Source organism: Lutjanus erythropterus, chromosome 9, assembly GCF_056507025.1.
Source record: "Lutjanus erythropterus isolate fLutEry1 chromosome 9, fLutEry1.hap2, whole genome shotgun sequence".
NCBI lineage: Eukaryota > Metazoa > Chordata > Actinopteri > Lutjaniformes > Lutjanidae > Lutjanus > Lutjanus erythropterus.
The window spans coordinates 32,036,486-32,054,058 of NC_139325.1; the positions used below are offsets into that span (position 1 = coordinate 32,036,486).

At 39.4% G+C, this 17,573-nt stretch overlaps 1 protein-coding gene across 1 annotated transcript in view; it reads right to left on the reverse strand.

Moving 5' to 3' along the window:
* tmem145 (transmembrane protein 145) overlaps window positions 1–17,573 on the reverse strand; it is a 70,960-nt gene that overhangs the window by 21,213 nt on the left and 32,174 nt on the right. Inside the window, exons 6-7 of the mRNA XM_084725748.1 lie at window positions 2,334–2,418; window positions 514–585 (exon numbers count right to left, since the gene is read on the reverse strand). Coding sequence (XP_084581874.1) covers window positions 514–585; window positions 2,334–2,418 — 157 coding nt within the window. The remainder of the gene's footprint in view (window positions 1–513; window positions 586–2,333; window positions 2,419–17,573) is intronic.

Sequence of the window (17,573 nt, forward strand, 5' to 3'; positions counted from 1 at the left end):
AAAATGTCTTTGATTGAACTGCTCATAACTCTTCTTCATTCTCCAACATGTGATGATGTGGGGCCATTGTTTAATTTTAAGGCGTTAGAAGCTGAAAAGGGAACCAGAGCACCAGAGCTTTTGTTCTCAGCTGCTTCAGGTTATTTGAGCTGTGACCTTCATGTGACAAACTCGCTTCACTGACCTTCAGGCTACCACTACCTTCTCCATTCAAGCGTTCACCTTTACATGAAAACCTAGCCCAACTCTCTCCATCCTCTCTGTGCTGCTCACGCTCTGTTCTGACAAAATCAAGGCCCCGAGAAAAAATAGGCACATGCTCCACCTTTACATATCGGGGGAAACATGAAGACTTACTCCAATCCCATCAAGAAAACATGTAGATTTTATTATAGATCTGAGAAAAAGGACACTTAATGACTGCTTCGGGCTTTGAAAGTCAGAATAAATTGGCTTGCTCATGGAAGGAGAGGGAGAAAGAGACGTACAGTAAGTGGAAAAGACGGTACTTACAGGCAAAGTAGCAGGACAGGAGGAACACCATGGAGAAGATGACCAGGAACGTGATGTCTGTCTCCAAGATTCCTGAGAAGAAGAAATGAATAATTGATAAGAAAGAAAGATGGAAAACACAGAGGAAAGCGGGAAAGGGAGAAACAAAAGGCACAAGAGGGGAGATGAAGAAGAGAGGGGATGATAGAGGAAGAAGAAAAAAAGCTAATCTCTCCTAATGCAGTGGCTTAGCAGTGAATTTCATGATATACCATTTTATCAGCCATATACTAATATTAGTTAGTTAGTATCCTAATAAATGGGATAGGATGATACACTTATCCTCCGATTCAATACAGTCACGATACTTGGATGCCAATTCAATATGTAGTGCGATTCTTAAGTACTGCGATTCTACAAGTGTCATTCGATAGTATGATTTATTCTGAATTTTTGTTTGCTTTGTAAACACCACACCATGAGAAAAAGTTGAATCATACACTTGTAGATACTATATCATGAGTCATTATTATCACAAAAACACTGCATATCATGTGTCAGTTAGCCTTTTAGTTTTATTTTAGCACCATCATGCATATAAAAATAGCAAATTAAATACTCTTTGAAGTGAACTTCAGCAGCTCCTGCTCAGCAAGCTAGTGCCATAAGAAATATATAAAATAAGATGTTAGGCCAAAATTAGGAGAGCAGTAGTGTGTAGTACTTAAAGTGCTACATCTGGCTGTTCCTGCTCATCAAGCAGTAACAATAAATAAAATATAAGATAGAAATACATTTGCTGCCCTCCCCTGGCACGCAATGTCTCTTCTGTTTAATTAATAATTCTGTATTTTGAGCTTGAGTTTTGACCCTTTGAAGTCGCTGTAGCTGGTCAGTGTTGAAGCCTAATAAGTAGACAGATAGACTGAGTTAGCGATGTGAATTCAGCAGCTATTATTTTGTTTCAACAGAGCAGAGGAAATATACCATCAGTCTGTCGGCTTATATTAAACATGTTAAGAAAAATTGATCTGTTTAGGAAATTATTACAGCGATGCTAATTTCCCTTACAGTGTCAATGGGAATTCCCATTATGTATTAGCATTGACTTAAGGGACCAAGCGCCTTGTACAGTATATATGTTTAAGAAAAAAAATGAATTCAGGAATCATAAAAAAAGATTTATGACACTTAAGAGTATGAGTTTTTTCTCCAACCCCTACTAACTGAGATGTAAACTTTTTATACATTTTCAAAAGAGATATTTGTTGACATTTATTTAATGCTTATTATAACGCTAATTAACGGTTTGTTAATGCTTATCTCAGAGGATTAACTAATGTTAATAGCATCTTTATAAACAATTAAATAACATATGAATTAATACCATAGTTAACATGAACACCATTAGTAAATGATTATTAGACACATTGGTTAACTTTTCATTAACTGTTATTATTGCTTATCACAGGATTAACTAATATCAAATGATAGACCCTTACTATACTATACTATATAAAAAGGTACAAAAACAGAGGGATTAAGACTCCAGAGAGGCAGGTATGAGATGAGGATATTGGATTAGTTAAGAATTAGAGTTACAGGAGGAGGAGGATGGGGGGGCAGAGATGTAGGAATAATTCATTTAGAAGCTACTCGGCCCTCTTCTTCTTTTCATCCCTTCCTCTCAGTTCATCTATCATCATTAATTCATTCAGCCGTCCCTTCATTATTGTAATTTGTTCAGTTCAGTGTGCTTTATTGGCCGTGCTAAGTGGTGTTGGCTTGTGCCATCAGCGATTCGTTCCATAATCTCTCTCTTTCTGTCTAATCACTCTTACCGAACTCGTCTGCAGAGAAATGCTGCGTCCAGAAAGACTGCCCATTGGTCAGTTTCATCTCATACTCCAGCCGCAAGCCATCGCCCTGCCAGAGAGGAGAAAAACATAGACAAAGAAAAAAAGAGAGAGAGGAGGCAGGTGAGACTTCTTCTCTTACACAGTTACAGGTTTTGTGATGCGTACAAAATATACATTAGTGCTTTAAGCTGCACTGGACAATTCTGCAGGTTGAAATGGCAGTAAGAGGTAACTCTTAAGACGTCTTTTTTTTTTTTTTAAACTTAGTCTTTTATTGTTGATTTTTTCATCCATATATTTGCATGTACAACAATCCACGTTCAAGACAAAACAAAATTGTAAAATAAAAATATAAAATACATGTTTGGGAGTCGCATCACCAGCAGTTCATCTTTTGTCTTAGTGTCTTAATCTATATCGGTTGTTTCTGTCTGTTGTCTTTGTCGCTGTTTTTAGCTTTGAATAATGTCCATTTCTCCCACTTTTCTTCCATCTGTGCTTGTTGTAGTCTCAGGCGATGTGTCAATTTTTCCATTGTGTAGATTTCTTCTACAATCCCAATCCACTGGTCTTGACTGGGAGGATCTTCTTTACCCCATTTCCTCGTAATAGCTTTCTTACCTGCTATCAACAGTATTTTGATCAAATACTTATCCCTTACTCTTATAGTCTCTTTAATAAAATTAAAATTACAGAAATATAGCACCATGTAGCTCATAGGAATGTCATACTCCAAAATCTTTTGTATAGTTTTGTGTACCATTTCCCAAAAGTTCTGTACTTTATAACATTTCCAAAATATGTGTGAGTGATCTGCACTCACTGCTCCACATTTCCTCCAGCATGTTAAGTCGGTACCCTTATACTTGCTCTTGACCTTGGGTGTAATAAAAAACCGAATTAAATTTTTCCAGGAAAATTCCCTCCATATCCGTGAATTGGTGGATGTCTGATGATTTTTCCATATATCTTGCCAATCCTCATCTGAGATTTTCACGTTAAACTCTGATTCCCATTTGTCTTTTATATACTTAGTTGAGTGTTTATACACCATCAATTTTTGGTATAGAGCAGATATGATTTTAATTTTTATTCCGTTGTATGAATTTATTATAATTTGAATCACACCATTCATTTCCATGGAGGGATCCACCCTGATTTCCTTTTTATAATAATCTCTTAATTGGAGGTACCTGTAGAACTCATGCTTATCTAAACCATATTTATCTTTCATGTTTTGGAAACTCTCCAGCTCCCCGTCCTTCTGTAAAGTGTACCATGCTGTGACTCCTTTGTTTATCCACTGTTTGAACCTTTTATCATACATTGCTGGTTTAAAATTACTGTCAAATGCTACCCATTTAAGCACATCTCTTTCTTTCTTTATCCTGTAGTTTTTCAGTACTCTGAACCATAATTCCAATGTAAACATTGTAATTGAATCCATACAATTTTTAATTTTCTTGTATGCATCCTCATCTCCAATTATGCTCTGAATTGGGTATCCTCCAAATTCTTTCTCCATGTCTTTCCACTTGGCTGTATAATCTGGTGTACACCAGCATACGATATGTCTTATCTGGGCAGCATAAAAATATTCTTTGAGTTTTGGGAGTCCCATACCCCCCTTATCCTTTGGTAGCTGGAGAGTTTCATACCTTACTCTAGGTTTCTTACCTCCCCAAATGAACCTTGATATTATCTTATCCCAGGTCACAAATTGTGTTTGGGGGACCTCTATAGGTAAGGACTGGAATAAATAAAGAAGTCTTGGTTGTACATTGATTTTAATAGTCTCAATTCTTGAATTGAGGTCTAGGGGCAGAGTAGACCATCTCTCAATGTCTTTTTGTATCTCTTGACTTATCTTATTATAATTTGCTTTGTAAAGTTTGGACAGTCCTTTAGTGATGTTAACCCCCAGATATTTAATTTCCTTTGTATTCCAATTGAAATGAAATGATTCCTGAATCTCTTTTGATGGAGTATAATTAAGTGCTAGAATTTGTGTTTTTGAGACATTAATTTTATATCCCGAAAGATATCTGTACTTTTCTAGGAGGTTCATCAACACAGGTAGTGACTTATCTGGTTGTTCTAAGAAGGTTACAACATCATCAGCAAAAAGTCCTATTTTGTGTTCCTTGCCATTTACTATAACCCCCTTAATTTCTTCGTTTTGCCGTATTGTTTGTGCCAGTGGTTCTATGAAGAGAGCAAATAGGGTAGGTGATAAGCTGCATCCTTGTCTGGTTGATCTCTGAATATTAAATTTGTTAGTCAGGCTTCCATTTATTTTGATTCTCGCAGTGGGCTGATGGTATAATGTCTTTATGCACTGTACTGCTTTACTGCTGAATCCAAATCGTTCTAACACTTTATATAAGAATTCCCAGTTTACCATATCAAACGCCTTTTCTGCGTCTATGCTTACTAGTATAGTACTTCGTTTTTTCTTTTGTGCTTGATCTACAATATGCAGTACTCTTCTAATATTGTCGTGTGTTTGACGTCCTCTTATAAATCCTGTCTGATCTTCCTCTATCACTTCTGTTATAAAAGTATTCAATCGGTTAGAAATAATTGTTGTATATATTTTATAATCTACATTTAATAGTGAAATTGGTCTATAATTCTCACAATGTTCTTTATCCCTTCCTGGTTTTGGTATGACTGAGATGATAGCTTCAGCCCATGATGGAGGTATTTTATTGTTGTGGAGTGTCCAGTTAAAAGAGGCAGAGAGTAGTGGCGCCAGCTCCTCCCTAAACATCTTGTACCACTCTGCTGGGTATCCATCACTACCCGGGGATTTATTATTCTTCAATGTATTTATTGCATCTTTCACCTCCTTTACTGTAATATCAGCTGTTAATGTCTTATTTTGTATTTGACCTATTGATGGTATATCCAGTGAATTTAAAAAAACTCTCATTTCCTCCTCATGTGCGGATGTAGGTTGTGTATATAATTTCTCATAATATAACCGAAAGATTTCCTCTATTTCCTCTGGTTTATCTATTAATTTATTTGTATGAGGATCTCTGATTTTATGAATATTATTTAACACTTGTTGTTTGCGTATTCGCTTTGCTAACAATTTCGCTGCCCTTGAACCTGCTTCGTAATAATTTTGTTTCAAGAATCTGTCCCTTTTTTCAACCTCATCTAGTAATATGTCATTTATCCTTTTTTTCATCACATTGATTTCTTGATATATCTTTGGATCTTTTGTTTTCTGATAGCCCTGTTCTAATTCCCTCAATCTCTCTATATTTGTTCTATATGACTCTAATTTAACTTTTTTTTCGTGTGCTGTTTCAGCAATCAATTTTCCCCTGAGAACTGCCTTCATGGCATCCCATAATATTGTTGGGTCTACTATTCCATTGTTATTGTCTTCTATATATCTTTTTATTTCTGCTCTTATTTTTTCTTTTCGTCTTTCACTGTTCAGTATTCCCACATTCAATCGCCATATAGTATTTCGTTTTCTATTTCTTAGGCATAATTTTAAATAAAGTGGATTGTGGTCTGACACATCTGCCCCTCCTATCCTACATTCTTTCACTCTATGTTTATCACCTACATTCATTAAGAAATAATCTATCCTTGAATGGACTTTGTGAGCCGCTGAGTAATGCGTGTAGTCTTTTTCTTTAGGATGTAGGCTTCGCCATATATCCATCATTCCCATCTCTTTTAATGATACATTTATAAATTTTGTTATCTGCATTTTAGTTACTTTGTAACTTGTAGTATCCATACTATGATTCATAACTACATTTAAATCACCTCCACAAATTAAAATTCCTTCTGTTTCTACTGCTATAACATCAAAAAGGGCCTTGAAAAAGTATTTATTGCTCTCTGGAGGCGCATATACATTTACCAGTGTAACTTGTTCATTTTCTACTTTTCCCTTTACTATTATATACCTTCCTTCTTTATCTTTGATTTCCTTTTCATACTCAAATTGTGTTGTGTTTGATATTAATATTACCACTCCTCTCCTGCGCCCCTCTTTGTAAGTACTGTGATATAAATTCCTGTAACCATACCTTTTTAATTTTTCGTGTTCTAGTCTGGATAAGTGTGTCTCTTGTAAGAATAGAATTTGTGCTTTTTCCTTCTTCAACTTTGTCATTACCCTTTCTTTTTTCAGTCGTGCATTAAGACCATTCACATTCAGCGACATTATCTTGATGTTGTCAGTCATAATTATGATTCACTACTCCCTGAAAATGTGCTCCCAAACAATGCAGAACAAAATAATCATGAACATCCATTAACCGAACATAAACCACAGATCTGGCAAACTTCCAACCTGGGGGTATTCCTTTACTTCTCCCCAAATCCCCGTTGGTGGGTGAAGGGGGAATCCTCATCTTTAATAAGGGCCCCTCCCTAGACCTTGAACTACACCCAATTTGTGGGGTACCACAATATCTAGACATGTCCAACTTAAATAACTCGACCTCTCTCAGTCGGTTTTTAACATATTTTATAAACTAAAGAAGTCTGAATGTTTTCAGATATTCACACTGTGGATCTCTTCTTTTATCAGTCATTTTAACCCCTATATGAACATAATTCCGTACAGTGTTTAGTAGTTAAACTTTGTTAATTATTCTGTTGTGGTCTTTGTCTATACCTGTTTTTCCATTGTCCACTTAGTTGTCTCCTTCCTCGAGTAAAACGTTTCTAAGTTCTCCACTGGTAGTTTTGTAGCTTTTCTCTCGCTCGATGCGCTGTCCCGGGTCCCCGTTCTTTCCCCTTCACTCGTTGCCACACCTCCGCTCCTCGCTGCCTCTCCTCCGCCGTAGGTGGTGTGTTCCCACCTGGCTCTTCCACATTGTAGCCTCTCTCCTTCATGTTCCGCGCGGCTTCCCTGGCACTTTGGTATATCTTCGTTCCGTCGTCCCAGTGTATCCGTATTTTAGCGAGCGGTGTCTGAAAACGGATACCTTTTTCCTTAAGTACTTTTTTAATGCCCGCATATGCCTTTCGTTTCTGGACGATTTCTGATGGATAATCGTGGTCAAAATATATTTGTTTGCCCGCTACTTGTATCTTTTTCTGCCAGGCTTTCTTCAGAATCATTTCTTTCGTCTCGAACTGTAGGAAGTTGACCACGATTGATCTGGGGGCAGCGTTCAGAATCGGTTTTTGTGCGAGGGCTCGGTGGGCTCGCTGGATCTGTAGATCGGTTCCCTCAGGGAGCTCGAGCTCGGCTTTTAAAAGTTCCTCCAAATATCTGGTTGTGGAGCTCCCTTCTATGTCCTCTGGTAGTCCAAATACTCGAATATTGTTTCTCCTTGATCTTCCCTCAAGGTCGGTCAATTTTCTTGCATTCGACGTGTTTGCTCCATCATCTCTGTTATAATATCGTTAGCGTCCGTCCTCCACTCCTCAACCTCTGCTATGCGCGTCTGAGCTTCGTTGATGCTCACCTGTTGCGCCTGTAGCTCTCGGTTGTTCTCTGTTAGCTTACGGTCTATTTCTTGTCGGAGACTGGTTATTTCTTCTTTCATCTCCCTCTTCAGCTCGTCTTTAAATGTGGTCAGTTCATGGCGTAGCTCCTGTTTCAAGTCCTGAATATCTCTACTGATAGTAGCTAGCCCGGTTCGCAGCATCTCCGTGTTGTCGTGTCCATCCATTTTCTCAGTTGAATCTTTTTCGTGTTCGCTGACCTCGTGTTCGGAGATTTCTTCCATAACAGCTTGCTTTTCGATGTTGTCTTGCTTTTTATTATTTGTCCGACTTCTTCTCTTGCTTGTCCCACTCATATCTTATTTTTGTCTGTCGAGTTCTGCTTCGCTGTGGGCATATTTTACCCGACTCTGGAGAGCTAGTTGACTAAGCGTCTACCCTCTCCGCCATCTTGGATCCCTCCCTTAAGACGTCTTTTTAAATATTATTCCTGTGACATTTTGCTTTTTCATTATAAAGCTGACATTTGAGGCCTGCACAACCTTTTAGGGGAGAAAAAAGATGTGAGCTGGACGTAAAACCAGCATTTTACAGTTTAAGTGTATGAACCTCAGAGTACTGGATCACTCAGATCGCACAAGTAGGAGGGAAAAGGGCAGCAAGGGATGGGTAATAATATAATTATATCTTTGTATCTATATAGAAATATCAGTATAATATGATATGAGCTCCACACAATTGTAAAATATCACAAAGAATTACATCAAATCATCATCAGCAAATCATTTAAGTCCAAATGACATTAAAAAAATGCATTTTTTCTGCTACAGCATTTGTAAATCATATGTGCGACAATCTCATTTGAAAAATGAAATCAGACCCAACGGGGACAAATTTACACCATTTCAGATTTTTGTTTCATGGAGGCCCTGCTTATCTTTCAAGATAAAAGATGTAAAACAAGATAATGAACACACATTTTTGGATATCTAATAAAAGAAGCCAAGTTCTCAAATGTTAACAGGTTAAACAGCCACACAAGAGCTTTCAAAAAAAGAAGAAAAAGGGCAACATTGTGATCAGAATATATAAAATATGAGAATGAATAAACAAGTTGTGACCAGACATTTGACAGCTGATACTCACTGTTGCTCAGTTGGTACCAAAAAGTAGGGATGCACAAAAGTATTGTCATATCACCGCTACCAGCAAAAATACGCTTTGAAAAGAAATATATTAACATTTCTGCTGATCTGACAGGCTGATAAGATGATGCTTTAATTATACACACACGATGCAAGTATGTCTGCAGTGTGGAGGTTTGCTGAAATGTTGATAACAAAGTTACTATTTGCAATGACTGCTCATCATCTGCCATCAGAGGAAGAACCAGATGACATTCTTTCAACACTAATTTAACTTCCATTCCATTGATTCAACTGAGTACGTTACGTTGCCTGGTTTTGTTGACTTGCTCAGATTTTGATTTGGTCATTTTCTGTTATTTTTGTGCTTCTACCATGGATACGTAGGCTATGTAGCATTTTTGTCTGTTTTTATGATTGTGAGTCTGCACAGGGCCTTTTATTTTGAAACTTGACGGGATTCTCTTTGCCATTTCTGTGTCTGACTTCCTGCCCTCTGATGTGACATCAGTCAAAAATAGACTTTGAGCGTATCTGACGTGGAGCAGAGGGGAGAGCCTCTTCTGGGACGCGCCAAGGCACTGCTGATAGAATCACAAGCATTGAGTAGAAACAATCAGCTCCGGTGCCCACAGCATCCACACTCAGTGGTATCAAGCCCTAAGAGCTGTCATCCCGATCATTATGACGATTTTTTGAAGAACAAAGACAAAAAACTGTCAGCGGTAATTTTTGATTTTGCCTGGTAAATGTGTAAATTTTGAAAAGCATTGTATATTATCCCTGCATCTGCCAGTCGGCCATCACAGTATAAGCAGGCAGAATAATATGTTAATTCTACTCCAGAAGAGACTTGTTCTCTGAAATTAGGTGGAAAAAATATGTGCACATATTGGCCTCAGTAATTGGCCAAAATGAGTTGGAAAACATCAACATATCAGATCCAATATGGTGCACCCCAACCAAGAAAGTATTAAGTTCAGCCAGCCAGCCTTATCAATAATGTTGATATGATGACCGAAAGATCACAAACGATCAACAATGCAGCCTTTAAGGCGAGGAAAACAAAAATTTAAACCACCAAATTAGGAAAATTACACTACCCATTTCTAATCTCATATCTCAATATCAACACATCACTCCGCTTGTAAGGACCAGTGTGTAGGATTTAATGGCATCAAGTCGGGCTACTGTAGAAACATGGCGGTGCAACATGGCAGACTCCATGGACTAGACGAGGACCTCTATAGATATAAACGGTGCATTCTATGGAAACAAAAACACAATCATTCTTACTTTCCTGTGATTATACACTATTAAAACAGAGTTATGCATATTCGATTCCTGCCATATTCTGCCAATAACTCCACATAAATCTTACACACATTTACGCTCAGAAAGCTTGTGTCTGATCTCTAAACTACAATCATGACGAAAATTTTCTTACATTGCTCAGCTGCTGCTGACCATGAGACATTTTTGTGTTTATTATGGTCATTGATTAATTTTCTGCAGCAGAAAATTTCCACTGATATCCAGTGTTCACACCAGGATGTCATGTGAGTGAAAAGGGCAAATGCATCACAGTCAATGGGCTACTATTCTCTGTTGCTACTTTTGGACCGCTATTTTAACATAAGATTCCTGCCTGCCACAACTTGGAGTTTAAATCACACAGAGCTCAGATTTATTCCAACTTTTTCTGTTACGGGAGGAGGAAAACATCCGAATCCTCCTTGGAGAGACACATACATGCAGTGTAATTGTGCCATATAGACAGTCGGTCCCCCAGCTGGCCTCAAAGTGCCTCGGGATCCCCCAGGTGTGCAGAGGAAGTTAGTGGAGGAATAAAAATGAATCTAGGCTGTTCTGCCTACTGTGCTGCCAATGAGAAGATGACCCAGATTAGCAGGCAGGATGGATGGATGGATCATATCCATAGCAACAGTTTTCTCTGCTTTAACTCTTGTTTTTTATTATTAATAGTGCAACACATATCAATTATTTCTTAGGCTCATTATAATTCGATCAGATATAATTGTTCTACATTGTGATGTTATGAAAGAGAGCACAGAAAGGGAATATTTAGGTAGGTAAACATGCAGGAGCGGAGAAACACCTTGGAGAAAACGAACGTGTGCCTGTGTGGTAAACCACAGTTGGAATGATGTTAATTTTTGGCAGCCGCACAAGTGAAAAGTGTCAAACTAAAGTGAATTTGGGAGGTGAGAAAAAAGAGGGATGGGGAGTGAGAACAAGAGAGGGGGAGAGAGGGAAAGGGGGGGTGGGAGATGGGTTGACAATCAGAGCACAGAGAGCTCATTTCACACACACAAGTTCAAAGCCGATGGAGTTCGCGCTTGTTGCGGTGGAGCGAGGGAAAAGGGAGAGGGAGGGAAAAAAGACTTTGATTTCATTTGGCAGCCTGAGACTCCATCTCACTCCCTCTATCAAAAAGGGCGAGAAGCATGGAGCGTGCACTGCCACAAAATCAATACAGACACAAAGAGCAAGGAGACAGAGATAAAGAGAGTGATAGATGAAGAGGAGAAGAAAGTTAAGAAAGCAGGTAGAGAGAGAGGCAGAATGAGGAAAAAAGGAGCACATGTAAAGAGGGAAGGAGAGATGGATGAAGAAGAGAGAAGGATAGATGAGGGAGGACGAAGCTGCACTTCATACACAGCGGGAATTCTCCCTCTGTGGGACTGACAGGATGATTTTGGGGCTTTTTTGTTGGTTTCAGGTGTAAAAGGCATCAGCTTCTGATATACTGTACTGATATATCACACACTGAGGGTGTTCTCACCCAAACACCTGTGCAGTCTCATACATCTCATGCTCCCCTGGGCTGCTGATAACTGCATTTAAAAAGGGACTTCTGAGAGTCTTTTGAGATTGTGCATCTCATGTCTCAGGAACACTGAGTGTTTGGTTACACCTTACAATTACGGGTACCTGCCTGAGTGTGAAAATTGAGTGTGCACAGTCACTTATGCACAATGAACATCTGAATAAGGTAATATCAACACCCAACCACGGGCATTTTAGTAATAATTTACAAAATAAAACTTGCAAATATCCTGACTTGTACTCCCTCGCAGTGTATTCAGTTCCTTCATTAAAGCTTCTACAAGAAACTCATATTGTTTTGATTTTGGAGGCCCCTTTGGACAAAAGCGGTAGTGTTTCCAATCCCACAACCACAAAATATTATGTCAAATATGTAATTATCTAAGAAAAAATCTCCTTCTGCTTCTCTTTAACTGGCTAATACACTAATCACTTGAACTTTGCCTAGGAAATTGGTTGCTTAATCTGATTTTAAGGAGAATCCAACCCAATGGCAGGCATTAAGAACAGCTATATAGAAAAGACAGTCTTCTCACTGATGGTCTCATTTGCTTATGTAGGTCATAAAGATGCAATAGTATTAAATTGAGACTGTGTCATAAACAGTTAAAATCTCCTAGTATGTTAGTATATGTAAGTAAAAGTACTAATACCACACTGAAAATACTCTACTACAAGTAAAGATTCAAAACACAGTATAATCAGAAACATTTACCAAAAGTTTCAAAAGTAAAAGTAGTCATTCTGCAGTGAAATGGTCCCTGTCAGTGTTTTACTGTCATACATGATGTTTTTGGATTAATGTTACCGTTATGTAAAGTAAAAGTACTTGAATTTTTACTGAAGTACAGCACTTGAGTAAAGCCACAGAAAAACATTATACAGCTGTTTTCACAGGCGATGTAACACCAACAATAACAAATTAATTGACTATGACATGGGTACAGTGTCCCATTAAAATGCTGTAATAACAATATCCAATGTTCTTTTGGAACCTGGCTGCAAGAATTTGCTCCCACTTAGCTACAAAGCTATAAAGGCCTGACTCGGAGTTGGTCTCCAATTTATCCTGAAACTGTTCGATGAGGTTGAGGTCAGGGTTCTCTGCAGGCAAGTAAAATTCTTCAATAAACTCAGAAAAAAAAGTTTCTTTATGGTGGAAAGGAATGGGCCTACCCCAAACTGTGTCAACAAATCAATAGTCAGCCTTCTAAAAGATCACTGTATGCTGTAGCAGTAAGATTTCCCTTATTTTAAACTAAGGGTATAGAGCTGACTATAATCTGACATTAAGACAACTAATCAAGAAAATAATCATCAAACTGTTGTTGAAAGGTCTCCCACAGGCCCCCCTGATGGCTATCATTGACCAGGCAAGTTTATACAAGACTGCACAAACCATGCATGTCAGTATGCTGGAGCACACAGACTCAAGAGTCAGAGTCAAACGTTGGTTCAACAAACGCTAGTTAAACTCTGATGAAGACACATCTGGTGTCAAAACATTAGTCTCTGAATAAAAGTCCACAAGCTCCAGTATACTTTAGATTCATTTTCCAGGTTCCTCTGTGACAAGATTATCCTGCCCTTGAGAGCACCAGACAGGCCTGCAATTCCTTCTGAGTCAGTTAAAGCGCATTTCATTTGAAACTCCTCTCCCTGGCCGTAGATTCGGAGTACCACAGTTTAAGTGCAACAGATAAAGAATCTCCTCCTTGTTGACTGTGCAATACTCCTGCTTAATCTGTAGGTTTAGCATTTTAGAGATTATTTGTGTATACTGTATGTGCAGAAAACATTTTTATACTTCTGTTTTTGTACTCGTGTTGTTTTTGTTTTTACATTGAGTCTCTGACTGCAAGATAAGTTTCCCATCTGGGATAATAAAATGACTGAACTGATAGTGAAAAGCAGAATCACAGTCTAAAGTATTGCACTTGGTGTTTCACACTACGAGCAACACAATCTACAAATCATCTGGTCTGTTCATTTCCTATAAAAGGTGAGCATATCTCCCAAAAGACTTGCAACACTGCCAAATACTCCTGTTGTTATTTCTTATTTATTACAATAAAGAAGTGTGATGTTTCAAGTCCAAACTGGCTCCATGATAAGAATCCTTCCTCTGTATGAGAGATACAGTTTACAGTTTTATGACTGAGACTTGGACAAACCACAGCAGATGTGGGTGTGTTTCTACACTGTTTGTTCTATAAAGATGAGTCACCTGGCCAAGTTTACAGCTGAGAAATTTTGGCCATTTTAGCAGCGTGCGCCCATTAACATTCAGTCTAATTTCAGTGGTTTCTTGGCTCCCTGCTGAGGTAATTTTGTTTCATTAACAGTGGCTCAGCTCAGCATAATAAAGCAGAGGTTGATTACAGCCATTCAAAGCTTTTCCGTTCCTCCACTTCTGTCTGAAAGACCACAAGGATATTTGCCACACAAACTAAAGCTCAGACAACAGTTGCTGTGGTCAATGGCACACAAGGAAGCCACATTATGGAGCTGCACAATTAGTTCTACCTAACAAGTTAGGAGAAATATGTTTTATGTATATGTTTTGTGCTTTAAAAACTTTGTGCCTGTACATGGCAATGATGCAAATAATAGCTGGACTGCACAGCAACAGTGGGGGACCTGAGTCTTGAAGACTTGACTTTCTTGACTAATATTCACCTAAGAACACCTTAGTGCTACATCATGTCCGTCTCAAAAAATATCAGAGTTTTACAGTAGGTCTATATGGTAATACATGATTATTATTACTATACATCAAATAGTGAGGGATGAAAGCGTTTTTTGGTTGAACTATGGGTGCAAATAGTGCAGTGATTTGCAGTGTTGCCTCACGGCAAGACAGTTCTGAGTTCAAAGTTTGTGGTTGGGAAAGGGCCTTTCTCTGCAGAGTTTGCTCCCCGTGTCTGACTGGGTTCTTTAACTTCACTTTGACAGACAAACAACAGTAGCGTATGACTCACCCTTGCTTGTAATTGTGAAATTACGATGTTGTGCTCAACTGACAATTCACTTAAACCATAGATTGTAAATTAAATAGGAATTCAGCCTATTTAATATACAGTCTATGGCTCTAACTAACAGCGTTTTGGCTGCACCGAGCCAAACCGTACCGCGCCAAATTACAATTCCATTGTCACTTTCAGCGTGCCAAGCTGCGCCGTGCCGTGCCTGAGATGGACCTACTCTGGAGTGGGGCCAAAGCGAGCCCGACCCTCCTCCAAGCAGGCTGCGGTGACGGTTCTCCCCTTCAAACAAGCCAGTGTCTAGATACATGTGCAAGAGAGCAGAGAGAAAGATGTTTCTTAAAGTCTCTTTATGTTCAGCTCTCAGCACTTTTGTAGCCTCTAACAGAATGTTTAGGAATGGTGTTTCTCTCCTCTGTTGCTGTTTGTACTTTCAGGTATCTGCATTATTTTACCATTTCATACTCGCTTTCAGCCTCCTTGAGCCTCCTTGAGCCTCCTTGAGCCTGTCCAAGCGGGTAGCTTTGTTGTGATGGAAATGCAAACTGCTGCCGAACTGGGCTGATGGGCCGAGTCAAACCGAGTTGAGCCAGACCAGCTCTGTGTATGGAAAAGTGCCATATTTTGACTGCTGTACTCATTTTCCATGCACCATTGCTACATATTGCTCCTTTAAGTTACCTTATTCAACAAATGGCTCCACCAGACAAAACAATGTCAAACCAGGTTCAATTCCTACCATTTCTAGAGTATCAATTTATCATGAATTAACAGATTTTTTTCCATCGACAAGCTTGGTCAGAGCAATCACATGACTTGCTTGCCTAATAGCGGGGACTTGACTTGCTTGCTTCTCACGACAATAATGTGAGACTTGCTTGAGACTTCAAGGTTAAGACTTGAGATATACAGGATTTTTTGGGGGGGGCTTTTGCCTCTATTATGGTAGGACAGCCGAGGACATGACAGGAAAGGAGGTAGAGAGACTGGAAGACGTGCAGCAAATGAGCCGCAGGTGGGAGTCGAACCAGCAGCCACTGCAGAGGACTGAGAGCCCCAGCACATGCTGCACACGTTCCACCAATTGAGCCACAGGGGCACCCAACAAAAGCTTTTAAAAATTTTTGAGACTACAAATTATCAATGGAAATTTTATTAATACAAAGAGGAGTAAAAAGGAGAAATGCAAACAGCGTGGTAATTTTAGTGAAGTTTGGTTACCCTGGCAAAACCTTCATCCTGACTGCCAGAGGTCCTCTGCTCTGTAATTTGTGATGACCTGAATTTTATTTATGATGACTGCCCCCCTCCCCGGCTGATGAAATAATGATTATTTGCAGCTTTGAGATTTCCTGCTATAATTAATCAAGTGAAATTGCCTGGAAATGTTAAATAACCTCAAATTTTACCATTTTGTGCAGGTGAGTCAACATCTGGGGACCGAGAGCAGACATCCTTTCATTTTAATAGCTTAAGATATTGATTTAGACCCACTTCAGGTAGAGGTAAAAACTGAGATGGAAACTACATGAAAGGAGAGTTGGATAAAAGAGAGCAGGGACAAAGAGAGGAAAATATGTAGTAGCACATTAAAGTGATGGTACGTGGAAAAATGCGTGGAATGAGCAGGAGGCAAAGAAGAAACGAGACCAGCGTGGTGGTGAGATGGAGAGGAAAAACACAATTAGAGACAGGCTGACAGACAGGAGCAAGAGATGGAGAGGTAAATAGATATGAAATGGCGTGGAGCACATCACAGCTTGGTGACAGAGAGTTGAAAGAGAGTGGGACGCAGCCAAAGATTGTGAGCGACAGAGGTAAGGGAGATGGAGAGGTGTGAAAGCGAGAGGGAGGCGAGGAGGCGAGCGGCAGGAAGCGAGGGGTGGAAATTGGCTGCGGGGCGCGGCGTGCATATGTCCCCGGGCGTGGAGACGTGCTTTTATACTTTAGTCCAACAGCATTAGGCAGCGTGTCTATCAGCGGACGCTGGCGTGACACTAAACCACACTCCACAGGAAGCATTCGTTCTAATCATATCCCTCTTGAGTCTGTGCTCTCAACTGACAGCACAAAAACAAACCAAAAAATAAATAATTCCCTCTCTCTTTCTCTCTCTCTCTCGCTCACACACACACACACACACACACACACACACACACAGAAGCATGACCCGGAGCATGACACTGATGTAACCCAGAGTATGACACTGATAGGCAGGCACACACACACAGTGGTTCACATCCAACAGAAATCATACTTATTCGCCCTTCTCCTCACCCACTTCCACAAACATGAAAACACTGCACACATAAAAAAACAACAACAACAACACACACACCTATTCCTGGGATTCGTCCTTGACTGGAGCCCTCAGTGTAGGTGGATGTATCATCACTGAGCAGAGCTATCATTATACAGGCTCATGATTTCTCCACGAGTACCCCAGTCCAGACTCGCATCAACAAACAAAAACACCGCAGCTAACACTTTTTGCTCTTTTTCTCCCGGCACAGCATTATAACAACACTGAGTCCCATTAAAAAAACAACACAATGCTTTAAAAGTCCCTAAAGCTAGTTAATCAATAGGCTACAGTGGAGCCCTTGTAAGGCATGTTTAGCACAGTTTAAGAAGAGAGTCGCATATTAAGAGCTTTTGTTGTACAAAGCCCTGTGGCATGGGAGAGAGATAACGTGCTTCACGGTGTCCAAAGGCAATCCAAAGACAGATGCACAGATATAAGATGAGATGTGATACATGAAAAGAACAGGACAACGAGGTATGAGCGGCATTATTATTTGGGATTAGGG